This window comes from Canis lupus, chromosome 2, assembly GCF_011100685.1.
Source record: "Canis lupus familiaris isolate Mischka breed German Shepherd chromosome 2, alternate assembly UU_Cfam_GSD_1.0, whole genome shotgun sequence".
Classification (NCBI taxonomy): Eukaryota; Metazoa; Chordata; class Mammalia; order Carnivora; family Canidae; genus Canis; species Canis lupus.
This window is the reverse complement of record NC_049223.1, coordinates 43,228,757-43,256,637: the sequence shown is the minus strand read 5'-3', so window position 1 is coordinate 43,256,637 and position 27,881 is coordinate 43,228,757. Positions and strand designations below refer to the sequence as shown.

Genomic DNA, 27,881 nt, shown 5'->3' with positions numbered 1-27,881 from the left:
CGTTTCTTTGGGATGCCTGGGTGGCTCAGCGGTTAAGTACCTGCCTTTGGTTCAAGGCGTGATCCTGGGATCAAGTCCCACATTAGAATTCCTGCATGGAGCCTGCTTTTCCCTCTGCCTATGTCTCTGTCTCTGTCTCTCTCTTTCTCTCTGTCATGGATAAATAAGTAAGTAAAATCTTAAAAAGACCCATTTCTTTGTTTTGTTTAAAATAATATAACTAGTCAGAGTTTTTCATTAGATTTTTAAATTTTTGGAAGAGAGGGGTTTGGGGAATTTTTTGGTTTTATTTATGTTAGCAGAAAGTGAATTTAAAAAAAAAAAAAAAAAAAAAAAAGTGAATTTAATTGTTAATCACTTAGAAATAAGGTGACTTTTGTTGTAAACTCACTAAAAAATAGCCTACAGGTTCAGATAAGCTTTCTGCTTATCTGTAAGTTAAGCAGATTATTTAAGTGTATAATAGTATAGTTATTAAATATTATATATAATTAAATGTTAAGTGTTTTAAAATATTTATGTACATTATGGGAGCATTTCAGATTTACTTCTTTCAAAACTAAGGGGACTTCACCAAGTTCTTAATTGTATTGTAATACATAATATGTTTATGACTAAGATGAAATTGGTAAGGTATAATTTCTTTTTTTAATGAGATGTAATAACTTCTAACTCTAGTGCTGCGTTCTTAATTCTTATAGGAGGAGATAGCAAAAGACCTGTTGTCGGGTGATGATGAAGAAACTCAGTCTTCTGCGGATGACCTGACACCGTCTGTGACTTCCCACGAAACTTCTGATTTCTTCCCTCGGCCTTTACGATGTAAGAAGCTCAGTCATTAGTGATGAATAGTAGCACTGATGCTGTGGCTCAAGTACATTTTATGGTATTCACTAGTTTATCAGACATAAAAAAAAAAAAAGACAAAAAAATATTTTGTCAGAATATTCTCAGTGTTTAGCCGAATGGAAATACAATTTTCTTACAATCCAAATAAGATTGTAACCTTTTATTGGGATAGAGGAGAACCAACATTATTTGAAAACCTAAAACATTTGGTTAGTTTTGCAAGGCTGTGTATTTTCTTTCCCAAGATTCATCTGTTGCTATGGTAATCCAATCTTAGTTCTTCAACCATGAAATTTTATGGACTTCTTTTAAAAGACCCTTTACTTTCCTGGTTTTGAAAACAGGTGCTTAAAAAGTATTTAAAAATTTTTTTAGTGATTTGATTCTTTTTTTTCTTTTTAGTTCTTGGCGTTGCCCCTTAATGTAAAAATCAGCAATATTTAAAAGGCTTTTGAAGTGAAATAATTTCTTATCTGCAACCTTGCTTATTTTTTAATGTATTTTGATTGTGGAAGAACTGTTCACTTAACAAATGCAAATACACATGCAGGTATATGTGTACAAAAGCATAATTTTGATAGACTTAATCTGCTAACTCTGGGTGAGCATAATAAGAACCTCAGTGTCTTCTGTTCTTTTTTAAGGTGACTGTAGTGGTTTTCCTTTTGCCTTCCCAAACTATTTGATAGTAGACCAAAACACTTTTCTTAGTATTTTTAGTGTCTTAATTTGCTTAGTGTTAAAATGTGAGCATACTACAAGTTGAGTATATTTGTACTGATCTCATTCGACAGATTTTTATAAAATCCCATGTGCCAGGCACTCTTCTGGGTACTGCAAAATAGACAATAAAAACTTTTTTTAAATTTAATTTTCTTCTTTTAAGCAAATACTACATGTGATGGAGATAAGGAATCAGAAGTTGAAGATGTTGAAACGGACAGTGGTAACTCGCCTGAAGATTTGAGGAAAGTAAGTTGAGTTACCATCATAATAACTTGGTAGACAGTTTGGACTAAAATAGCTTTTTAAAACATTTGTGAAGTAATTTAAGTTAGTTTTGCTGTTGCAAGATGAAATTTCTTTTGACTCATAGTAACTGATTAATTGTTAAATAACTAATTAATTGTTTTTCAGTATATTTTTATAAGTTGTTTTTACATCTGAATTTTCTTATAGGAAATAATGATCGGTTTACAATATCAGGCAGAGATCCCCCCTTACCTTGGAGAGTATGATGGTGATGAGAAAGGTAAGTAAGGCTTTTGATTTTGATTTTGATAATATTTGTTAGGCCAAGTTACCCCTTAATATGTTTGTTTAATTATCTGATAATATACCATCCTTGGCAGTATATATTTTTCTTTTAAAGGTTTTATTTGTTTATTTGACAGAGAGAGAGCATAAACAGGGGGAGCTGCAGAGGGAGAGGGAGAAGAGAAGCAGGAAGCCCAATGTGGGGCTCGATGCCAGGGCCCTGGGATCATGACCTGAGCCAAAGGCAGATGCTTAACCGACTGAGCCACCCAGGTGCCTCTCAACCTTGCAGTGTAAAGATAGATTTGGAACCAGCAAAGGTTTAGACCTGACTTGGGAATAATATATCACAATTAACTTTGAGACTCAGAACCACTTCTCTCCCTGTGTAGTAAGGCTGCGTAGCCTTACAGGGATGCTAAGGCCCCAGTAAAGTAGTAGAATGCCTCTGCGTGTGCATCTGCTTGGCCTGTGTCTCAGTCTGGTAGAAGTGGGTAGAATGTTATGACCTGAGATAATAGGAGATTATAGCACATAGGAGATAAAATCTTCTTGGAAAGAAAACCGTTGATGAATAAAGAATCTAGAAGAAATTCTCCTCTGCAAGCCCTGAGAGAGAAGGTGGTGGAATACAAGGATTCTGTTTCATGTTTTGTATACCCCTACTTAAGTGTAATCAGTATTTCTTCACGTTTTCGTCAGATCTTAGTTATAGTTGGTTCTGAAAGTGTGGTGGAGAATAAAAATACAGGTACACTTCCCTAGCTGAACTTGGGAAGCCTGAAGATTTGGCCATGTGTGTTTTCTGTAGAGTCGATTTGTCCATGTGACATCATGGGGCCAACGCAGCATAGCTGCACAACCCTTCCTGAGTTTTTCTTTCTTCCTTTGCTCTGTTAGGTTATCCTCCATTTAAAGGAAGGGAGGACTGGCTACCTTAGGGTAGTTAGCGTTGGCAGCCCCTAGCAACAACATTTTCCTAAACTGCTTTCGAAATGATGTCCTAGGAAGGCAAACAGTAGCTGATCTTCAGATGACCAGCCTCTCCATTCCCCACCCAAATGACACAAACCCTTGAAGTCAAGAACATGCTCAGCTGCTCTCAGTTCTTAGATTAAACATAATGGAGGTAATCATCTCTCAGTGGTACACATTCAGGAGGGAAGGTGTACCTTCTCCGTACTTGAAGGGAATAAACTCAAACTCTTTTACCTATTTCAGTTTTAACAAAGAAGAAAGGAAATTTACATTAAAAGTCATTCTTACTGGTTCACAGGCACATTTTATTTTTAACTTTCCTGCTCACTGGGAACAATAATGCCTGCCTCACACAGTTGAGAATATATAAAGCATTTATCCTGCTCTTTGGTACATAGTGCGGTAAATTATTTTATTAGCTATATTTAGTACTTATCATATACTTGAAGAATGCATTGTACTTGAAGCAATGAGATACTTGGCCATCTATGTTACTTTATTGTGTGAAGTAGATGCTTTAAGTATGGTAGCAATATGTGCGTTAATAGATTTATACATCTTGTTTTAGTGACATTTCACTTATTAATATATCAACCTCTTTAAGAGATTTTAGAAAGTTTATTTCTCTTACTGTTAATAATTCTTTTCCATTTTTGATTAATCTGCATCCTCCTGTAAGTAAAATTCACCCTTTGGGAGAAAATCAGTAAAGTAAAAACCTACCTTTCTTAGGTATTTTATTATTCACAGATATTTTGTTTTTTATTTATTTTTGTTTGTTTTATTTGTTTGCAGTTTTAAATCTGTATACACATCATAGAGGCAGTTAGGGAGTTTAAGAGATAACCTCAAGAAATTCCAGTGAGGTTATTAAAGAATTTATACATGTTATTTTTACCCCCTCATTAGGAGAATATAAAACACCCTTCAAGGGTTTACATTAGATTTTACTAGGCATTGATGCCTTCTGATAGGTTAGTTAAATCCAACCGTGAAAAATCTCTTGCTCTAGCCACTGAAACACTTGGCCCTTAATAAAGTTAAAAAAATGTTTTATATCTTCACTAAGGCAAGAGTCACCTTGCCTGACAACCAAATTGCTGTTATTCTCAAAGTTAGTTGTTCCAGTGTAAAGCATATCAAAGAAAAGGAAGAACAGTTGTATACATCTGTGAGTGTGTTCACTATTTTTAATGTGTTAATGGAATTTTCTTTATCAGTGTATGAAAATGAAGACCAGTTACTTTGGCGTCCTGGTGTGGTTTTGGAGAGCAAAGTTAAGGAGTACCTTGTTGAGACCTCATTAAGAACTGGAAATGAAAAAATAATGGATAGGATATCTGCAGGAACACACACAAGGGACAATGAACAGGTATACTCCAATTTCTGTTGAAACAGCTGCTAACTGGTCTCTTCTTGATTTTCCTTTTTAAGGGGGAGGGGGCAGGGAGGTCAGAGAGAGAATCAGGTTCCCCGCCCAGCCCATAGTGTGACTCAGGGCTCAGTCGCACAACCCTGAAATCAGGAGTCAGATGCTTAACTAAGCCAGTGAGGTGCCCTTCTTAATTTTCTTATATTTGGTTCAAATATTTTTTGCATGTGAACAGGATATCTTTTTTTCTGAGAGATTTTTAAAACTTGGAAAATACTGGTTTAAAAAAAGTCCCAAGTCCTCATGATAACCACCCCACATTGTTTCACGCTTTCTTTTCTGTTTTTTTCTTCTATGCATATGCACACACCTTAATTTGAATCACTTACTTTCCTTTGCCATTGAGAATTTTTTCAATGATGACAGTATGTTCCATCCTGTGGCTATAATGTCATTTAAACATTCTCTATGGTTGGACTTGTAGATTTTATAATAAAGGTATTTTTTGGATTATTCTTGAACTTTATTCAAGAAGTGTTGGAAAGTATTATCTATTAAGATTGTATAAATTCGCTTTGTTAAGCACTGTGTACCTAGAGAGGCAGGATACTATTGATTGTATGTGGGATGGGGCTGGGAATACTGCCTAATAAGGGTTTTTTTGGATGCCCCTAGTTTTGTCTTCTGACATCATTTTCTCCCTCTCATATACTTTTCACTCTGTATCTTTAACAACCTCAGTGATCCTAAGTGAAATAGCAATCATCTACTTACACTTATAATGGTTATCGTCTTTTTAAAATTAAAGATGGATACTGATTTATCAGATGCTTTTTTAGCAGCTAGATTATATTTTAATGATTACTTATGTCCTGATCATTAACCTATTGATGTATTAATAGGTTTACTAATATTGAGCCATCTTTGCCTTCCTTGGAAATACCTGGGAAGGTAGATTATTACTTAACTCTCAGTTAAGTTCTCTCTGCTGCTATTTAGTGTATTTATAATTCCAAACATTTAATGAGAAGAAATTCTAATATTTAGAAAATGACACCCTTCATAGTAGACCATGAGACCATTATAAACCCTAGTCATCAAGTACCATCCTTTTATTCTAGGCCTGCTTCTGTTCACTTTTATTAGCACTCTGAAAGGCAGGGAGTAGGTGATATCAAGAAACAAGACCACAGTTCTAATTTATCCCAATTAGAAAAAAATCATCTACAATGGGGAAATTTGCCCCGGCTCAGATGGGCGGGGAATTAAAAAAACAAAAGTCAAGATTGATACTGGTGGGTGTCTTCTGAGGGGTAGAGTGAAAATGAACAAACCCCTGGTATGCCAGAGGCCATCACCAGGATAGTTAAGTAGAGTAAATGTTTGAGCAAGCAAAAGCTCCAAATGTCTTGCATTTAGGGAGCATTTCAGGCAGTATTTGTCAGGACTCTTACTAGTCTTGTTTGTTTTTTCTTTTTGTTTTGTTTTTCTTCCTGCTTTAATGCTGTTAAGTGTGTATTTCTGGTAATTTTTATTGAATAGGTTTTTTCCTCCCCTTTCTCTTATAGGCATTATATGAACTTCTCAAGTGTAACCATAATATAAAGGAAGCAATTGAAAGGTACTGCTGCAACGGAAAGGCATCTCAAGGTAAGAAACACTTGGAATCAAGACAGGGAAATGATAGGGGATGCTCATTTGGGGATTAGAATAAGCAAAGTATTGTAAAGGATGGAACAGTCCTGTATCACTTTTGTAAGATCGTTGTTCATCTTCATAGCCAATAATTTTTTCCTTTTCTTGCCCTCTATTTTTAGACGTACCAGAGATTGTTCAAATACAAATTAGTTATCCCCCTGTCACCTCCACTTTCTTGAAGAAATAGTTACAGAACAAAGCAGACCCCAGAGATGACAATATATCCAAAGTAATTAAAAAGAATGATTTTATGATTTCATTGGAAAAAAAGTTTTTTCTTTTTTTTAATCAAACAGGAAATGAAAAGGAGATCAAAGATAAAAAAAAAACATGTATAATATATTCCATCAAATTTATTATAAGAAGGGTATTTTTAGTAATCATGTAGTGAAATTTTTATAATGCTTAGGCTTTGTTTTGTGTGTATCAAGGAAAATAACTTTAATTTCAGTAGTTTTGTCATATATTGCATGCACCATAGCTTTCATTAAGTATATATAGAATGAAATGATACTCAGTAATATTTTATAAATGATCTGGAAAAATAGGCTGAAAACCGTACATTTAAATTTGTAGGTTGAGATAGTCTGTTGAATTGTTTTTCGTAAAAGTTGGTCTTTTGAGAAAATTATTTCCTCCTAATCTCAAAAACTAGATGTGGGTTTTTCTTTAGTTCAAACTATGTTTTATCTTCATGGTAGACTACTCTTAATGGAGACCTGTCCCCAGTGTCTTTGAGTGAAGAACTTCAAGTTTCCTCTGCCCCAGAGTTGAGGGCACTAACATTAGTGTCTTCTGAGAAGTTGAATGGGATTTAGTCTTTTGAGAGCATGGGCTGTTTCTTATTTCCATTGGGTTTCCAGAGTGTAGCACTCTGCAAACTGACTTAAAATAAGTATGTTTTGATTTTTTATGGTCTTTAGTTAAAAGCCTATGGTTTTGATACAATACCAAAATAGGCTTTTTTTTTTCATAAAGGAAATAAACTTTTTTTTCCTAATTTGAAAAAATACATGCACATTGTTTAAAAAAATCAGAAAAACAATGAGCATAAATTATAGAAAAACATTACATTCTTATCCTACCATGCAGAGAAAAAAACACCAGTGTTTATATTTTGGTATTGTTGTTTTTAAATAAGTTTTGTATTGTGCTTATTTTTGGTAATCCTAACTGAAACCTGCATATAGAACTCTGTGTGTGTGTGTATGTGTGTGTGTGTGTGTGAGAGAGAGATTGAGGGAGAGAGAGTTCATGGCCTTTTATAGGGGAAATGTACTGAAAGTAAACTAGCAATTCATATAAAAGAGCCCTGAGGCCAATGAAGTTTCTTTTTAAATTTCTTAGAAGGAATGACTGCATGGACAGAAGATGAATGCCGGAGCTTTGAACATGCACTCATGCTTTTTGGAAAAGATTTTCATCTTATACAGAAGAATAAGGTAAGTTAGGCAAATTCATACAGATTGCTTAGTAATTACAATGAATATATGCAAATATGTTTTAAGTCACCTGGGTAGCAAAAAGGGAAGATTTTGCTAATGCTTTCCGGACATTAACATTTCTTAACATTGCTCTAAACATGACTGGGATTTGCCATGGCCTGCTCATGGTATGGCTGATAGTGTACTCACCTGTCTTTTGACATACATAATTGTTACCCTTTACTCATAATTGTTTACCCTTTACTATATTTTGCAGGTAGTCTTAGCCTTATACCATTTTTCTTGACTTTGATTTCTTTCTAAGCTATTCAGAGGTTTGTGGCCTCAAAATGTTTTCTCTTTAGCAGCTAGAACTATAGTTGCTCAAAGAGAAAACATTGGTTACTAGAACCGACTATAAATGTTCTAATAACATAAAATGCTGGTGAGGTTGTGGAGCAGCAGGAACTCTCATTGATTGCTGATGAGAATGCAAAATAGTGTGGCCACTTTAAAAGACAGTTGGGAGGTTTCTTGCAAAGCTAACCATACTCTTAACCATATGGTCTAGCAGTTGTACTCATTGGTATTTATGCAAATAGCAGGTTTAATCATAATTGCCAGAACTTGGAGACAATTAAATATCCTTTGAGGTGGATGGGTAAGTACACCCTGAGAGGTAGATGTATAAATACACTGTGGCACATCCAAACAATGGAATTTTATTCAGTGCTAAAAGGAATGAGCTATCAAGCTTCAAAAAGACATGGGGGAACATTTAAATGCATATTGTTAAGTCAAAGAAGCCAATCTGGAAAGGCTGTATACTGTTTGATTTCAACTATATGATATTATGAAAAGGCAAAACGGTGGCAACAGTAAATCAATGGTTTCAAGATTTGTCATAGAGGGAGGGATGAATAATAGACACAGTGTAGAGGATTTTATAGGATGGTGAAACTATTTTGCATAATACTATAATGGTGGATATATGTCATTATATATTTGTCAGTACCTTATAATGTCTAATACTTGAGTGAACCCTAATCCAAATGATGGACTTTAGGTACTAAGGATATGCCGGTGTAGATACATCGACTGTAACATGTACCGCTGTGGCGGAAGCTATGCATGTTTGGAAGCAGGAGATGGTTCCTAGGAACTCTGTGCTTTCTGCTTGCGTCAGCTGTACACCTAAAACTGCTCTAAAAAATAAATTCAGTTTTTAAAAAAGTGTCTACATGTGTATATTCTAATAGTTTGGAATAATTAAAATATGCTTTGTTTATTATTATCTCTTCATCCTAAAGGAACATGAGATTCTGAAGTATGTAGGTGGGTAGGTCAAGATCATATTTCTTTTTCATTAATTTTATTTTTTAGAACAAATTTTTACCGAAAAATTGACCAGAGAGTACACAGGGTTCCCATATACCCCTTAACACATATGCAGCTTCCACTATTATTAATATCTTACATTAGTGGGATACATTTGTTACAACTAATGAACCAATATTGATATATTATTAACTGAAGTCTCGATACATAATGGTTTACATAATGGTTCACTTTCTGTGTTTTATGGTTCTGACAAATGTGTAATAACTTTACCATTACATATATAATGATACTCACTGTTATAGCATCATATGGAATAGTTTCACAGTCCTAAAATCCCTTGCACTCCAACCAGTTCCAATCTCTTCCTCATTCCCTTCTACCCCAGTAGCTGTCTCTATACTTTGGCCTTTTCAGGATGTCATATGGTTGGAATCCTATACTATGTAGCCTTTTCAGAATGGCTTCTTTGACTTAGCAATATGCATTTTAAGGATTTCTTTGTGTCTTCATGGCTTGATAGTGTATTTTGTTTTAACACCTTTCTCTTTATTTCATTGTATGGATATACCTAGTTTATCCATTCACCTATTGAGGCACATCTTGGTCTCATTCAAGTTTTGATAGTTATAAGCTGCTATAAATATCTAGAATGAAGGTTTTTGCACAGACTTAAGTTTTCAACTCCTTTGGCTAAATGCCAGTGAGTGGGATTGCTGGATTCTATGGTAAGAGTATGTTTCGTTTTGTAGAAAACCTTCAAAACGTCCATTAAAGTGGCTTTACCATTTTGCATTCCCACCAGCACTGTGTTCCTCTTGTTACACATTCCTCCAGCATTCAGTGTTGTGAGAGTTTTAGATTTTGGCTGTTAAAATAAGTGTGTAATGTATCTTGGTTGTTTCATTTGCATTTCTTTGATGACATAAGATGTGGAGCATCTATTCATTTGCCTATTTGCCATGTGTGTATCTTCTTTATGAGGTGTCAAGACCTTTAACCTGTTTTTTAATTGAGTGATTTGTTGCCTTGTTGAGTTTTAAGTGCTCTTTACATATTTTGGATAGTAATTCTTTATCACATTTGTGTTTTGCAGCTATTCTCTCCTTGTATTTGGCTGTCTTTTCATTCTCCTAACAGTGTCTTTTGCAAAGTAGAAGATTTTAATTTAAACTTCAACTAATCAAATTTTCTTTTAAAAGATCATGTTTTTAGTGTTACATCTAAAAAGTTATTGTTATCTGCAAGGTCATCTAGCTTTTCTCCTACGTTATCTTCTAGGAGCTTTATAGTTTTGCATTTCACATTTATGTCTATATTCCATTTTTAGTTTATGTGAAAGTTGTTAATATCTATGTCTAGTTTCTTTCTTTGTTTTTGTTTTTGTATGTGGATATCCAGGTGTTCTAACACCATTTGTTTAGAAGACTATCCTTCATTGCATCACCTTTACTCTTTGTTAAGGATTAGTTGACTACATTTGTGTGGGTCTCTGGGCTCTCCATTCTCTTGCATTAATCTTTGTGTCTGTTTTTTTCACCAGTAGCACACTGTCTTAACTACTGTAACTTTATAGTAAGTCTTGGTTGGGTAGTGTCCTTCAACTTTGTTCTTCTCTTTTAATATGGTATTGCTATTCTGTTTTTTGCCTTTCCATGTAAGCTCTAGAATTAGTTTGTCAGTCTTTGCCAAGTAACTTGCTGAGATTTTGATTGGGATTGTCCTGAATCTATATGTCAGGTTGGGAAGAACTGACAGTTAGTTATGAGTTTTCTACCCATGAATGGGAATCTCTCTCCATTTATTTAGATCTCTGATTTCTTTAATCATGATTTTATAGTTTTCCTCACATAGGTCTTACATGTACTTTGTTAGATTTGTACCTAAATATTTCATATTTGGGGTCCTAATGCAAATGTTACTGTATTTTTAAATTTTACATATTGGTTGTTTTTTGCTGGTATATAGGCAAGCAGTTGACCTTTGCATAATAATCTTGTATCCTGTAACCTAGCTATTTATTAGTTCCATGAGTGTTTTGCTGATTCTTTGGAATTTTCTATGTAGACAATCATATCTGTGAAGAGACAGTTTTATTTCTTCCTTCTCAATTTGTATACCTTTCTTTTTTCTTGTTTTATTGAATTGGCTAGACCTTCCTGTAAGATGTTGAATAGTTTAATGCCTTTTTTGTATGTATGAACACCTAATGTTTTTTCAAAGATGAGATGAAATATTTAATTAGTAGATAAAACATTTTTAAAGAAGTCTGGATTGTTTAAGTCAAAATAAAACATAAGTTTTGCAGTGATTTATGAAATCTATCCATTCATTCCATAAATAATTAAGTTCTACCATTTGCCAGACATTGTTTTATGTGCTAGAGATGCATCAGTGAATAAGACAGGAAAGGTCGGGATCCCTGGATGGCGCAGCGGTTTAGTGCCTGCCTTTGGCCCAGGGCGCGATCCTGGAGACCCTGGATTGAAGTCCCACGTCAGGCTCCCGGTGCATGGAGCCTGCTTCTCCCTCTGCCTATGTCTCTGCCCCTCTCTCTCAATCTGTGTGACTATCATAAGTAAATTAAAAAAAAAAAAAAAAGTCTCTTATGGCTTGTTTCCCTCTCTCCTTTAAAAAAAAAAAAAAAAAAAAAAAAAAAGACAGGAAAGGTCTCTGTCCCCAAGAAGCCTACATTCACCACAAACACAGTGAATGATGTTTATTGAAATGTATAATTTATTTTTAAGATTTTATCTAGTGATTTGACAGAGCACTAGTAGGCAGATCAGCAGGCAGAGCGGTAGGCAGATGGAGAGGAGAGAGTCTGTGCGGGGCTTGATCTCAGGACCCTGGGATCATGACCTGAGCCAAAGGAAGACTTACATTTGTGTGGGTCTCTGGGCTTAACCGACTGAGCCACCCTGGCATCCCTGAAATTTCTTTATTGGATACTGATTAAGCAGTGGAGAAGGCGTGTATTAGATAAGGACACGGAAGTTTGTATTTCTGAACTCATACATGGAGCTATATACAGTTTGAGCAGCTCTAGTCTGGATGTGGAGCCAAGTTGTCAAGGCTCAAATTTTATTATTGTGTGGTGGTTGTTTTTGAGAAACTTTGTTGGAGCTGTGAACCAAACTCATGTTGAAGGAAAACACCTTGCCCTTTAGCTAGCAAATCATCTTTATCTCTTTTGCATTATGGAACCTTTTGATAAGCTGATGAAGCTGCATTCCTTCTCCCCAGGAAAGTGTACCTGCATATAATTTTGAAATTTAATAGATACCAGTGAATTCTGTTCATGGACTTCTTGAGGTTAAGAACTCCTGTGGCAGTCAAAATCATAGTGAGAACTCAGTGAGGAAAAGTAAAGGCTGCCAGTGCTTTAAGATTTTCAGTAAAGGTGGAAGATCATTTCTGGATACACATTTTTATAAATGAACATATTCTGACTTAAATAACCTTGGGCTTTTGAAGGTATCCTTATGATTAAATAGTGTAAATATAAGCACACTTTTTATAAGTAAAATGTTTAGAATTTATAATTGGGAGGATAGAAAATAAGACCCATGGATTGAAGCTATAGTGTTGTTAAAAAAAAAAAAAAAAAAACTAACAAAAAACAAGCCAGTGAGGTGCCTTTGTTAGGTCAGTTGGTTATGCATTTGCGTTTGGCTCAGAATCCTGGGATTGAGCCCTGCATCAGGCTCCCTGCTTACTGGGGAGCCTGCTTCTCCCTCTCCCTCTGCTTGTGCTTTCTCTCTCTCCCTCTGTCAAATAATAAAATCTTAAAAAAAAAGTTACTTAAAAATAGGTCTGTTGATTTCTATTTAAAATTTTAACTTTTTTAGGTGAGAACTAGAACAGTTGCTGAATGTGTAGCATTCTACTATATGTGGAAGAAATCTGAACGTTATGATTACTTCGCTCAACAGACAAGATTTGGAAAGAAACGATATAACCATCACCCTGGAGTTACGTAAGTACCGTGGGCTTGATTTTAAAGGCTTCTGGTTTTAACTGTGATATGCAGTCTTGAAATTATTGGGGTACATTTTTTAGGGACTATATGGATCGTTTGGTAGATGAAACAGAAGCTTTGGGTTCAACCGTAAATTCTTCAGCCTTAACTTCTAATCGACCTGAGCCGCTTCCTGATCAACAGCTGAACATTCTCAACTCTTTCACTGCCAGTGACTTGACAGGTAAAATGAGCATCTTTTTTTTTTCTTTGGCTTAGGGCAAAATTGTGTCCTCTTTGTTTCATGACTTGGGACCATGTATTTAAACCATTTTCTCTTTCTTTTTAGCTCTGACCAACAGTGTGGCAACTGTGTGCAACCCTACGGATGTGAATTGTTTGGATGATAGCTTTCCTCCACTGGGCAACACACCCCGTGGACAAGTCAATCATGTGCCTGTGGTAACAGAGGAGTTACTCACCCTGCCTAGCAATGGGGAAAGTGATTGTTTTAATTTATTTGAGACTGGATTTTATCACTCGGAGCTAAACCCCATGAACATGTGCAGTGAAGAGTCAGAAAGACCAGCAAAGAGATTGAAAATGGGCATTGCTGTTCCTGAATCCTTTATGAATGAGGTTTCTGTAAATAATTTGGGTGTGGACTTTGAAAATCACACGCATCACATCACCAGTGCCAAAATGGCTGTCTCTGTGGCGGACTTTGGCAGTCTGTCTGCCAGTGAGACCAATGGTTTCATCGGTGCCCATGCTCTGCATCAGCATGCCGCCCTTCACTCAGAGTGACAGGAGTGAAGGGCCCAAAAACAGTGGGTGTGCAGTACCAGTAAACTTGAGGAAAGGATCAGGTTTGCTTAGTCTTTCACTGGAAGTTTGAACCTTTTTCACTATGACATCAGTGATGTCAGTATGTATAGAACTATATCTTGATTTATCAAGAGTATTTTCATTTTTCAATCCATAAATGTGGAAATAAACTATGATTAGCAGAGTTGGGAACTAAGATTGAACTCTGTGGTGCAGCTTTAAGCTCTGCTTATCTCTTCCTCATCCCCCAGTACCTCTTCTCCACTCCCTTCTTTTTCTATTCTTTTCTGTTCCCCACTGCCCTCACTCCCAGTTTTAAACCTGTAGACAGAGGCCACCAGCTCAAAACCAGCACAGATGTTCTGAACTGAATGGAGTGGCTTCTTTTCGTGTAAATTCCTTTTGCCGTAATGGATGCAGTGGAATCACAATGTTTACAGGTACCGATCCCAATCCCTGCTCAATGTAGCATTTTTTGGTTTTATTTTCTTAATTAAATAAAAGCAGGGGTAGGTTTCTTTAAACTGCACAAACATGCAAGGATTTTTTTTTTTAAATGGAAACTTCTCTCATGTTACTCAACTAGAGCACTTCAGTTTACAAAACAGCAAGTCCATCTTTATGGAAGCCAGCACAAGGAACCGCGTGCACATTATGAAGACGCTTGCTTGGATCCTGTTAAAAAATTCTAGACCAGGGCTACCTTACACAGAATCGGTCATTTTACTGTGGGAAGAGTTCTGTGTACCTTCATTTATTGGCTAAAAATTCGGCATTTGAAGATGTGGTATTCAGATGGGGTTTTGTCCACCATTGTCAAGATTATTATTGTACAAATCATACTGGTCGTTAATAATTTAGTTTATCCTGAGGCAACTGACTTACAGGACACAGTCTACAAAGCCTAGGATGTTGCCACTCAATGGTTTACATTTTGGGACACTTCTTAAGTTGTTTGTAGCACTGCAGTTCAAAGTGTTAATATTTTGGAGGGACTTCTAGATTTTACACTTAATGCAGTAGAACCTTGAAGTATATTTAAACTTTTTTGTTTAGCTTGAACAGTTGGCAAGAAAAATGTGAGTTTCTATCTGAAATAGAATGGTACTTTACCACTTTAAGTTTTAAAAAGTGAGAGACGTTCAGATGCATCTCAGACTCAGTTTTATCTTTATTCCAGACATTGTGAATGAGAAGCCATTGTCCTAAACTTTGGCCTTTTTGCTCTTTAAGTTAAAAGGTGAAATCAAACAATATGTAATACAGTATTAGGGTGTAATAAGCTTTGCTTTTAGAATTTAGTTTAAAACAGAATTTTGCTTTGGGTTGGTTTTTTTTTGTTTTGTTTTGTTTTGGTTTTTTTGCACCGTCTTAATTTTCAATTGCTACTAGTTGTCTTGCTTTGCAAAAAACTTAAATGTTTGGCTGCAGTGCTTATATTTGTAAGAATAAGTTGCTTCAAGGTTGTGCTGATGAATAGATAGGTTGTAGTGACCTTAGTAGTGATGGAAAAGGGAGGGTATTTATTATACAAACTGTGAACTGCAATGACATCCTTAGTTTTGGATGATGTGTATTCTTATTTTTCTTTGCAGCATTTTAATGAAGATTGCTTTGAAGTGTTTACGCAGTAGCATATTTACTATAAAATTTAGTTTAGCACAGTGGACAAAAGTAGTTAAATTAATAACTTAAAATCAGTCTCTAATTTATACATCTAAAGTCTAGCATTCCTGTATGCACACAGTAAATAATGGGTAGCCTGGGCTCTGTGTTGCTTTAAGATATTTTTATCCAAGTTATCAGCTTCTTATTGCTGTGGTGTTGTGCTAAACTTTGAACCTTATTTCTTTTGTTAAAAATCAGTATACCTTTTATAATTTAGTAAGATACTGGCCATAATCTTCCATTGTTTTAACTTTGATTTTCACTCTGGGTTTACAGTGGCTGGTTTGTATAAAGTAATTTACACAAAGATGACTGAATGCTAATACCAGTTGCACTTAAATGAACATGCCCATTCTCAGTAGCTGATGCAGTAACATATTCAGTTTATCTATGCATTGCTGGGATCTTGATAAAAGATGGAAACAGTGTTTCTTATCTAAAGTTTTGATTATCAGCAAGTTGAATGGACACTTTAGTTATTTAAATAAAGATTTTTGACCAAAATCCAGAAAATGATATGAGAGAAAAATAAATTCCAGCTAGTTTAATAGATTTTTAAATGTCAATCTGATTTTAGCCTCTTAGAGAGTGCTAACTAGCTGGTAACGTTTACTTTTAATTCCTTGTTAAAATGAGGCAATAATTTGCAAGATTTTTGTATATATATGTGTAAATTCTTCATATCTTTTTAGATCTAATTCAATATTTTCTGACTGCTTCTGCCATGTATAATACCATTTTTGTGCATGCTTGATGTGACATTCATAAATTGTACCACTATGACTTTATCCATGTAAAATAGCTATTTATTGAATTTTCTTTTGAACGCTGGGTTTACTGGGTTTTTTCCCCCTCCAGTTAAGCATCTTAACAGAGAATTTGTTACTGTTTATTAGAAGAATTGCGTTTGAGAGCATGAAAATTACTGATTTGCAATTTTATGAAGAAACAATAATGCCTTTATTATCAAGTGTTAAGCACAATTCTTATAACAAACTGTGATAAATTCTTTTTTTCTTTTGTCACATTATTTTCTTATGAACAAACCAAAAATCCATGGTGAGCTGTTGCATTGTTGGCTGATGTATCTTTTCTGTACAGGGAATTTGAAGAGGACAGCGGATTCATTTAGAAGTGTAACTGGTGCTGTGATTATAGCAATACTTTACTTTTGTTGGTCGTACTGCATCTTTTCCATGCTAGCTTTTTAAATGTTTGGTTTTCCTCTTGTCATGGTCAACTGCTGAATTTACTTGAAGGATGTAGAATACTGTTTAAACAATACTAAAGTGTGTACAATTAGGTCAAAGAATTGTGCAATTGTTTCCTTTTTAATTTTTAAAATTGAGGGTCATAAATATTTGAGAACGTCAGATCTAATAGAGCATAGTGATACTATTTAATTTAACCAAAGTCTCTAGTAAATATTTCAACTTTGAATGTAAACTAATGAATAAACCTGACCACCAAGGAGATTGTTTGCCCAGAGTTTCAAAGCACATTGTCTACAAATGGAAATTGAAATAATTTATAAAAATATTGACATTACTATGTTTTTTAAAAAGTTCTTAATTTTTTCACTAAAAGGAGGAAACTATTAGTTTTATTGTTAAATATGGTAGATATTAAAAATTCCTCTTAGATGACCAGTGATTCCAATTGTCCCAGTTTGAAATAAGTACCCTGTGAGTATGAGATTAATTAGTGACAATCACAACAAGTTTTAGTATCAGATGTTCAAGAGGAAGTTGCTATTGTTGCATTGATTTTAATATTTGTACATAAACACTGATTTTTTTGAGCATTATTTTGTATTTGTTGTACTTTAATACCTGGTGTACAGTTCCAGAAATAAAAATCTGGAAATCTTTTTTTTTTCTTGGTTCGTGTGAGTATTTGCGGCAATTAAATTTTTATTTAATGATCTTAAGCTATAACACATGGGTAGAAACTTAACCACTTTTCAGTTTTTTGCTGTAGTAAATATGATAGGTAAGTGTCAAAGTTGGTAGATAAAAATAAGTTTTCTTTAAATCATCTATGACAAATTTCCATCTATAATGAAGCAGCCATTCCAAAGTGAGGCTTATTATACTTTAATTCAGGAAATACTTATTGGATGTCTATTATGTTTCAAACACTGTTCTAGGTAACTTTGTATTTTAGGAAGACATATCTGAAGCTTGATCAGACTTTATTATTTGACATATTGTAAATTAGTCATTATTATCCATAGTATTCATAGTTTAGTAGACTCTAGAAAATATCTTCTCTAAACCTTCATCTTTTCAAGCTGATGATCTTGTTTTAGCCTAATTTCACAAATTTGTCCCCATTTCATTTGCTCTGAGCAGAGCTTTATCTAGTCCATTCTTTTTTTTTTTTTTAAAGATTTTATTTATTTATTCATGATAGAGAGAGAGAGGGGCAGAGACACAGGCAGAGGGAGAAGCAGGCTCCATGCCGGGAGCCCGACGTGGGACTCGATCCCGGGAACCCAGGATCGTGCCCTGGGCCAAAGGCAGGCGTTAAACCACTGAGCCACCCAGGGATCCCCTCTAGTCCGTTCTTTTAAAAATTTTCAAAAAAAAAAAATTATTTGAGAGCATGGAGGGGAGGGACAGAGGAAGAGGGAGAGAGATTCTAGTCCATTCTTAATATGCAGTAATCAGATTGCACATAAGGTCCAGATTTTGTATAAGGACATGAAGAGGATAAAATGAAAGCAAGCCTTCTGACTCCTCTGCTTTGGTTACTTGTCTAAAACCACATTCTTTCATGCACAGCCACCACAGAACCTTAGTGTGCAGACTGTGTGGTGGACACAAACACAGAAGTGCCTTCAGGTGGGGACAAGCACCAGTGCTTTGAATCTAGCCAAGAGTGCAGCCCAGTAACATGTGAGGGTTACAAAGCACTTCAGGCTTTTAGGGGAGGGAGGAAAGCCTTGTAGGAACAATGTCTTGTGACTTACAGACATCCTTGTTGGCCATAATGTCTGTCAGTGATGGGCTTTGAGCTTGCTGCTTCACTGACTTCTCAGAGGCCTCAGAGCGTCTGTAAGTTGGGTATTTCATTATATACACTTTGTCGTCATCCCTATGACATACATAAACTGCTGATGATTTCTCAACTAGGTAGGTGTTCTCAAATCCTCCTTTTCTGTGTGTGGATTCTCTGACAAAGCTGTGCACAGGGGCACTGCATTTGTGGTTTTAGACCAAAAGTGCTCATGTGTTCCTAGATTTAATACACTAGTTGACATTCACTTTAGTTTTGATGAGATGGCTATTATAGAGGTAAAGCCACAAAGTTGTTTTCTGGTATACGACTCCTAAAAAGCATTTCAGAAGTATGTCAGAAATGAAATGTAAGTCTGAACAATCATTTTAGTAAGAAAGATCTATGATTGTTTTAAAATATCTATGTTCTGTTAAAAAAATTCGGTCACCTCTCCAGTGCAGACCAAATCATGACACTAGGCAAGCTTTATACTCCCACCATGAGCATTTTATGAGCAGGGACCATGTTTTATTCTTTGACTCACTCAGGACCCTGTACATAGTAGGTATTCACTAAAAACATGATGACCTAAATTACCCTTATGCTAGTGGTGACTTTGCTCCTACCTTTAAAAGAAAAACTTTTTAAGACAAAAGTTAAAAGAACAGAATAAAGAAAAATCCAGATTGAACAATTGACATTTTACCATACTTGTTATTTTCTTTTCTTTTTTTTTTTTAATTTTTATTTATTTATGATAGTCACAGAGAGAGAGAGAGAGGCAGAGACACAGGCAGAGGGAGAAGCAGGGCTCCATGCACCGGGAGCCCGATGTGGGATTCGATCCCGGGTCTCCAGGATCGCGCCCTGGGCCAAAGGCAGGCACCAAACCGCTGCGCCACCCAGGGATCCCTACTTGTTATTTTCTTTTTTTTTTTTTTTTTTTTAACCTACTTGTTATTTTCTTATATAACATGCCTTTTTATTTTTCCTGAACTAGTTTTAAATTTTTCAATATTGCAAGAGTTCACTCCTAAATACTTTAGCCCCCGCAAATGTGTCCACAGGAGTTAGTATTTGTGTATTTTATGGTAGGTTCTGGGTAACAGGATCTTCTTGGTCAAGTTTGGTCAAGTAGAGTGTTTTTTTTTTTTTTTTTTTTGTAATAAGCTTAGTCTCCCTGTTTTCCCAGGATCTTGGTGACTCAAAAGCTGAGGCTGAGAAAAAGAATCAGATGCTGTCACAAATAAACATTTACTGTCCATGCATGAAAAATCTGATACAAAGAAGGAAAGTGTAATGGGAATTTTCAGGGCTGGCAGTTGGGGATTGTAAATTTCAGTAGGATGGTGGGGCAAGGTGGCGGAGGGAGGGAATGAACCACGTGACTCTGGGGGAAGACCATGGCAGAGAAAACCAGTGCAGAAGCCCAAAGTGCAAGTGCGCCCAGCAGCTTCAAGGAGTGGCAAGGAGGGAGAAGTGCCTGGGGTAAAATGAGCAAGAGATGAGGGAAGAGGTGGTGAGTGACTATATCATATATGTGAAGCACTTGGGCATTTCTTACACTATCTGAAGGGTAATCAGAGGATTTTGAGCAGAGGTGGGTCAAGATTTGAGTTACAAGAACCTCTCTTGGTGATCCATTCGTAGAGGTAGCAGGAGTGGAAACAGGGAGGGCAATTAGAAGGCTATTGAAATTGCAATAAATGAAGTGAGGAAAGCTGTTGTTCAGGTGGTTAGAATCTGGTTATACAGGTTCCATGTTAGGATTGGAGGGGTCCATAAGTAAAACCTCCACTCCATCCAGATTTGTAACTGAGTTAGATGCAGGAGTCAGGTGGATGGAGATCAAAGTAAGTATTACGAATGAAACTCACTGTAGAAGGTGGCTTCAGAGCTGTGGACAGCTCACTAATATTCCACCTCTGAACCAAACTCTCTCTGTCACTGGCTGGGCAGAAAGCCCACAGAGAAGGAACTAGAGCGGTTTGAACCATGGGAGCCTAGTTCTTCTCCAGAGAGGATCTCAGAAAATCACTCCTCCTCCAATGGATGGAGAGTGAGGTCAGGAACTTCACTAATGTCAGCGCTCCCCACTGAAATAAGAGAATGGGGAATACATGTCCCTCCCACACCTCCACACTTTTACCTGTATTTCCATGCTAAAGAGAGAGTACCTCTCACTTTCAAACTTTGTATATGTGTGTGAATGTTCACATAAGATTGAATTCCAATTCCCCCTTACCTAGCTAAAACAATCTTTAAATCACACATACACACACAATTCATGATTACACAACATATATTTTTGGCTTTAGTTTATTACATAAAAATACAGTTAAAATGATGGCTTGGCTGAAATTTTATAAACCACCACAAAGATATACAAAATTAAAGAAAAATTGAAAATTTAAGTTCAGGCAGTAGGTTTTAATAAGCTACTATGTAGGGGAAAGCCAATTAAAATTGAAATAGCATTACAAATTTGAAGTTGTAATGAAGCAAATAGCTTTTATCACACAATATCAATAACAAAAAATTCACATTCTAATTAGGCCTCAAAATATTTGTTCTATAGGTGGAACTAGGAGATAAAATTAACAAAAGCATTTAGAGTTAACAGCTGAGTAGAAAACCTACTTTCTAATTCACAGTTAGCTGACAATTGTATAGTAATTTGAAAAAAGCTCTTCTCCTTGTTTGATGTCCCTGAGTGCTACAAGAATGACACATCGAAGTGGGCTGAAAACAAAAAGCAAAATATACAAAAGTTCTAAGTGTTAACAGATCCAAGTTCATATTTTTAATATAACCAATACAGATTTTACAGACATAATTTTATGCAAATTCCTTACCACTGTCTAAGTTAGTTGATTCCCATGAGGATTATCCCTGATGGGGTTATCTTCTTTCTTTCTTTAAAAATTAATCAGTTAACTAATTATGTTTTAAAGTGCATTATGTCTATTCTATATCATTTAAAAAGACCACAAGTCAGTAAGTTGTTTTTTTTTTTAATTTTTTTTTTATTTATTTATGATAGTCACAGAGAGAGAGAGAGAGAGGCAGAGACATAGGCAGAGGGAGAAGCAGGCTCCATGCACCTGGAACCCGACGTGGGATTCGATCCAGGGTCTCCAGGATCGCGCCCTGGGCCAAAGGCAGGCGCTAAACCGCTGCGCCACCCAGGGATCCCTCAAGTCAGTAAGTTTTTATAACTACTTCTGAACATGTTATTTTTATGTTCAGGCTCCCAAAACTGGTATCACAAAAGCATTTTGAAATGACATTTATAATAGTTTAGCACTTTAAAATTAATTTGTATCTTGTATTCTGCAAAGCTGGAAACATTACTTAAAATCTATTGGAATTTTGGGTTTCCTGGGTGGCTCAACTGGTTAAACATCTGACTCTTGATTTTGGCTCAGGTTTTACTCTCAGGCTTGTCAATATGAGCCTCGTGTCAGGCTCTGTGCTGGGTTCGGAGCCTGCTTAAGATTCCCTCTCTCCCTCTCAAAAAATAATAATACTTTTATTAAAGTATTATATTTTATTAAAGTTAAAAATACTTTTATGGACATCATAAGACATATTTAACCTTCAATGTTTCTACTCAGTTAACATTTCCTATACTTGTTGAACAGTAATGACATTATATTCCAGAATATATGGCTAAAAACCCTAAACTGTTAGATATACAAATACACACAAATAGAAGTTATCAAGTTTTAAGTACAGAAAATAGTCTGTTTTAATCTTACAATTAATCTTACAATTTAATGGGGCCCATACAAAATAAAGTTTACTAACAACTGGCAGCTCAATGGCATTAACATTATATCTTCCTATAGCATTGTTAATACTCTACATAATTAGATTTAGAAATTGTTACTCAAATACTTTCAGTAGACTTTCCACTTAGTGAATAGAAAATAAACATTACATTACAAATACGTATTTTCTGAATATTTATCTTTTTTTCATTGTTAAGTTTCCAAACCTATGAAATTGGCAAGAGAAATAATAGTGTAATTTGGCTTTTTCCTTCAACTGGGTGCTCTCAGGTGAGATGAAGAACATGATCCTTAAAATGATTAAAGTAAGAATGTATTTGAAGATTTTTTTAAAGTAGAAAAACACAGAATCACAAAAACAATTTTAAGGTTGATACCTTATTTTTTTAAGGTTGATACTTTTAAATGACCACATAAAGATGGTTAATAAGCAGAATGAATGGAGTTAATGGATAATTTAAAATTTTTAATAAGCCTACATTAACACATTCAGGTATGATGAAAATCAAAATTTAAGTTATAAATTTTGGCTAAAAAAATTACCTCCAGTTATATATAGCTTTTTCTGGAAAAATGTGTTTTTTTTTTTTTTTAATGTTTATTTATTTGAGAGAGAGAGATATTAGGCCCTGGAGGAGGAGCAGAGAGCAAAGGAGAGAGACAAGCTTAGCAGCTTAGTGCAAAGCCCCAAGTAGGGCTTGATCCCAGGACCCCAAGATCATGACCTTAGCCAAAACCAAGAGTCAGACACTTTAATGGACTGAGCCACGCAGGTGCCCTGGAAAATGCTTTTTAAGTACAGCATAAGACAGGAGATAGAAAAAGACTGACCTTTGTTTGTCACAGCTGTAGGCAATGTTTGGAAGATACTGCTTCAGCTCTATAGGGAAAACTGCAGGCACATCAAATTCTTGATAGCAGACATTAGCTGCTCTGTCTAGGAACAAGTACATCATTTTTAGCAACAGCCATTTTACAAGGTCATGGAAAATAGTACTGAATTATGGCACTTGATGTGTGGTTTTCTCATAAGTACATGCTCAAATTAATAATCACTAATATGTTCCAGGCATTACCAGATTATCTATATGTTTTATTATTTACTTCTTTAAAAATTTATTTTAGAGATAAGAGTGCACACATGTGTGAGTGCGGGGAGAGGCAGCAGGAGAGACTCTCAAGCAGATTGCCTACCTGGCTCAGGGCCCAGCTAGGGTCTCAACTTGGGGCTCAATATCACAACCCTGAGATTATGCCTGGAGCCGAAATCAAGGGTCAGATGCTCAATGGACTAAGTCACCCAGGCGACCCTATTATTTACAGAGGCTCAGAAAGGTTAAAGATTAAGTAGAAGAGTCAGGTTTCAAGTTCACATCTCCCTAACACCAAAAGCTACGCTAAATGTAGCCAAATCAAACTTAGACTTTTGGGAAAGTCAAGCCCTATGGGAAGATAAGAGACTCAGACATGGAGCAGCAGAAAGAGGATACCAGTTTAACTTACAAGGCTCGACTGAAGTACTGACAAAATGATCTCTAAGTTCACTATTAAAACAATGCTAAAATAAGGATGATCAAAAGAGCAGTTACCAATTGTCTACATTTGTTGCAAAACCAGAAAACAGTAACTTACTCAATTAATGTATATCATTACTTCCCCAAATTCTCTACTACCTGCCCCCAGAATGTTATAGTTTACTTACAGGCTTTGAAAAGCTGAGATGTTAAATTTAACTGCCTGTGGCACTCAATTATAGGGCAAAGGAAGAAAATTACCAACTGCTGTATTTATATCCTGTCTCACAGACCCATGATGCCAACTTACCATTTGAACAATTGTTGACATACTGCCCTACAGCCAGTGGGTTACAAATTTCTGATGTTAGCCAAGTACTATCACTCATTTTGAAGGGACCAAGTCGATCCCTCCCATTGCAAGATCTGAAACAGGTGAAAGCATTGGTTAGGGATTATTCTTTTATATCTTACAATAAAATCCCAAAGTGTAAAATTAGCCCTAGAACCGAACAAGTTCAATTTCTCTTTAAAAAGTTTTGTCTTGCCAATAGGACAACTGAGTTGCCAATGAGCAGCTGCTTGAACAGATTTTTATTTAAATTGAAAAAGCCAGTGGTCATAGTCATCTTGCTGTGGTCCTATATTAAGTTTGAACATGGGCACTAACTTACCTGTATACAACTTTTGATATTCCTTTGTCATTTCCATCAATGAGTACCCCATCCAGGCATCTAAAAATAAATGGGTTTCCAATGGATTGGAAAAAAATTGGCTCATACTTCTGATATACTGTACCTATTACACAATAAGATAAAGAGATAGCAACATGTAAAAATCATAAACATATGGACTTTTCTTTGAAACAAACATAACATGAAAGGAAACATAACATGAAAAACATAACATGAAACATAACATGAAAGGAAGTGTTTTAATTTCTCTACCTTTTTCTAATATTTCACCTCCAGCCTAGATTATCACATTCTCTTGGTCTACTTTCCTCCTTTGAAGAGTGCTTAATAGTAAATGGAGCAGAGGACCAACTTGCTCACCCAGCCAAATAAAATGTGACTAGTTTAATTAAAATGTGAACACCACATCTGAGGTCCAGTTTTACAAAGTTGTGGGGGTGTTTTGTTTTGTTTTTGCTTTTTAAAGTAGACTGTGATATGACATCTATTAAAAAGTCTTTTAAGAAATGTATTTTGTTACTAACCGATTAAATAATGTACACAAAACAGGAATAAATGAGCCTGTCATTCAGGTTATTTTTCTTTTCACTGGCAATCGAGGAAAGGAGAAAATAAATATTTACTGGGCTTGTCCTGTGTACCAGGCATGCTAATCTATTAAACTTGTTTTATTTATTTAAGATTTTATTTATTTATTCATGAGTCACAGAGAGAGAGAGACAGACAGACAGACAGACAGAGAGACAGAGACACAGGCAGAGGGAGAAGCAGGCTCCATGCAAGGAACCCGATGTGGGACTCGATCCTGGATCTCCAGGATCACACCCCAGGCTGCAGGCGGCGCTAAACCGCTGCGCCACCAGGGCTGCCCAAATTTGTTTTAGTATTCATTTGTTGCCAGCTTGTTCCATTTAGTCTTTGTAAAGTTAGATTAGTTGTGTAGGAGGAAACCAACTTTCTTGCTTAGGGATGTAAAATTAGAAAATAGTAGAATGACCTTTTGAAAATATTGGTCTGACTCAAACATTCACACATATTAAGTGCTACACCAAATAATACCATCTTTCTCTATTGAGCATCCTAGACAATGGTCTTTTTGCCAAGAGGCTGCTTTACTTCCCAAGTGTAGAAATGACAGGAAGGTCTTTATTCACCGATTTATGGGTTTAAATTCCACCTTTCCTGTTTTTAACCCATACTATTTTTACCTTTAGTTATCAATTATGTAAGCCAACTGACTTATTCTACAGTGCTTTCTAAGTAATTCATTTTATCAAAGTAGGCCATACTATATTCCATATTTAAACACTGACTAGAAAAATCTCTGTAAAAAGTGCATTTATTCCAACAAATATTCAAGGATGCTTTCTAACACATAAAATAATTTATGGTTAATTTCCAAATCAAGATTTAAAAATTGTGGAAGTCTGAGTTTCCAATTCAACTGCTTACGCGAAGGATTACAGGGCTATGTATTTACTTGAACTTATATTAATCAACAAACAGGAACTCTTGGCAAAGCACTAATTGTGCAATTACCAGGATACATAGATACAACCGCGCCTTTTGGTACCAATCCTCTGGTAACGAAGACACCTTTTCCAGCAGAAATCAATGAGCTAGTTGCTCGGGCAACACTGAAACCCAATGTCTTATAAAGAATCTCTTCTGGCTTAAAGTTATTTTGCTGTTGATGTCTGTGTTCAAGCAGTTTCACCCTTGGATGTTGAACTGACAGTAGGTCGTGATAGTTTGATTTAACAGTTTCTGGAAGCATAGTCAAGATATCTGATTGCTTATTGAGATCATTTATGAATAGAGCCTGGAAAACTTTCAGTAATGTTCCTAGGACATCTTCATCTGAGATAACTTTGTCTTTGGATTCCTCTGGAACATATCGGAGGGTCCTGAAAACGGGAAAAGTTTCCGTTCACTACCCTTAAACTGATAAAAGCCCGGCTTTACGCCTTCATGCCTTGAGTAACTGGCCTTAATGACGATTATTCTGTGTCTGAAGAGGATAAAACTAAGATGTTCAGAAAAAGTTGTTTGGGGGTAGTAGCTCTTGTTACCTAACTCCAGACAATACCTACCCAAGCTAACAGCAGTCAGTATCTGTGAAGGCTCTAACTGTACCAAATGCTGTTGGGTCCTTACATGATCTCTTCTTTGCAGACAGGGAAACAGGCTTGGAGATGTTGGGGAGCTTGCCCAACATCCTAAAGCTGCTAAGTGGAACAGCCAGAAACCCATACAGAGCTAGACAGTTCTTTTTTCCACTATACAGCCGTTACGTGAACATCACATAAGAATCCTCCTATTGCAATGGCTCTTTTTATAGGCGTGTAATTTCAAAGACGAACTTAACATGATACACTTTGTCACATTCTCCCCGAGGGGGTACGTACTTCTTCAGCGGCGCATGATGGTATTATTTTTACTTCTTAACTAAAGGAAAGCAATTCCCGCTTCACAATGCTATGGTAAGGATGGCCCTGAACTCACGTTTCCGCCGAATGAAACTTTGGAAAAGCTCTTTGGTTACGAACTGGCCTTCCGTGGAGCTGGCGTGGCACTGAGCGAGCGCTCAGCCAACTTCTTGCAGGTCATGCAGGTCGCTAGCACGCCGCTGCCGGGGGCCGCCGCTCGCTACGTCCCTGACCTCAACCCAACACTCCGACGTGCTTTTAGTGGCCTTTTGCTCGTTTCTCTGCGTCAGTCCAAGCTGTTACCCTCACCTGATGAACTACGGAGCTGCGAAAATAAACCTCGGGTTGGCTTTTCTAAGGGATTTCAAGCGCCTAACTGTGCCCTGGCGGAGACAAGACCACGCACCCTCACGCTATAAGAGCTTTGTTCTTTTTGACAAGTTTCTGTTTTTTGCCGGGACAGAAGCCCGGGATCAGCTGAGAACGAAAAAGGACTGAACGCGCCTCCGCCCGCGGGCAACGCCCGCCTCGCAGGTCCCGGCGGCGCGGGGTACCCTGGGAGATTGGGGCACAGCCCCGCCCCCTCCGGCTCCCCGCCCCCCCGTATCCCCGCCCCCTTCGGTATCCCAGCTCTCCTCCGACGGCGCCAGCCTCGGCCCCGCCCCCTTCGGGCCCCGCCCCCTTCGGGCCCCGCCCCCCCAGGTTCCACCCACAAGGCACACCCGCCTCGGGCCCCAGAGGCCGCCCGAAGCTCCACCCCCTGAGACTCCGCTTGAAGCTCCGCCCGCCGGGGGCCCCGCCCACTCGGGGCCCACTTGCCTCCCGTCCCGCCGCCGGGTCGGCGTCGTGGGGCCGAAACATGGCGCCGCTGGCCTGCGGGTCTCGCCCTCTCACCTGGGGTTGTGGTTTAGGTTCAGCGCGATCCAGGGAACGAAGCGGTACTTGTAACGGCGCCATCGCTGCCACAGGCCCCGCAGCAGGCGGCCGGGCATGGCGGTCCCGCGGCGCAGTGACGAGGCCAGCGCGGGGAGGAGGGCCGCGGTCTCGGGCCCGCCCCGGCCCGGGGAGGAGCG

The 27,881-nt window shown here is 37.0% G+C and overlaps 2 protein-coding genes across 8 annotated transcripts in view; one reads left to right on the top strand and one right to left on the bottom strand.

Moving 5' to 3' along the window:
* The window catches only part of MIER3 (MIER family member 3), a 77,801-nt gene extending 60,557 nt beyond the window's left edge, over positions 1 to 17,244 (top strand). For all 5 annotated transcript variants that reach the window (XM_038530629.1, XM_038530631.1, XM_038530632.1 and 2 more), the window contains 9 exons: positions 702 to 822; positions 1,736 to 1,821; positions 2,029 to 2,101; positions 4,305 to 4,456; positions 6,025 to 6,106; positions 7,502 to 7,596; positions 12,768 to 12,895; positions 12,979 to 13,121; positions 13,227 to 17,244. In XM_038530629.1, coding sequence (XP_038386557.1) covers positions 702 to 822; positions 1,736 to 1,821; positions 2,029 to 2,101; positions 4,305 to 4,456; positions 6,025 to 6,106; positions 7,502 to 7,596; positions 12,768 to 12,895; positions 12,979 to 13,121; positions 13,227 to 13,684 — 1,338 coding nt within the window. In that variant the 3' untranslated portion in view covers positions 13,685 to 17,244. The remainder of the gene's footprint in view (positions 1 to 701; positions 823 to 1,735; positions 1,822 to 2,028; positions 2,102 to 4,304; positions 4,457 to 6,024; positions 6,107 to 7,501; positions 7,597 to 12,767; positions 12,896 to 12,978; positions 13,122 to 13,226) is intronic.
* On the bottom strand, positions 409 to 27,859 carry SETD9 (SET domain containing 9). 3 transcript variants are annotated; one of them, XM_038530635.1, is made up of 6 exons: positions 27,703 to 27,859; positions 25,919 to 26,286; positions 24,359 to 24,482; positions 23,995 to 24,110; positions 23,002 to 23,107; positions 409 to 893 (listed from the first exon to the last, which is right to left on the bottom strand). In XM_038530635.1, exons 1-6 carry the CDS (start codon positions 27,798 to 27,800, stop codon positions 839 to 841), a joined length of 867 nt encoding a protein of 288 aa, XP_038386563.1. In that variant the 5' UTR covers positions 27,801 to 27,859; the 3' UTR covers positions 409 to 838. The 3 variants fall into 3 exon arrangements, 2 of the variants coding, with proteins under 2 accessions (XP_038386563.1, XP_038386562.1); XM_038530634.1 differs by lacking the exon at positions 409 to 893 and adding an exon at positions 20,680 to 21,118 and having other exon boundaries at positions 27,703 to 27,857; XR_005355528.1 differs by lacking the exons at positions 409 to 893; positions 25,919 to 26,286; positions 27,703 to 27,859 and adding exons at positions 20,680 to 21,118; positions 26,885 to 27,358.
* Between the last annotated feature and the right edge of the window lie 22 nt (positions 27,860 to 27,881).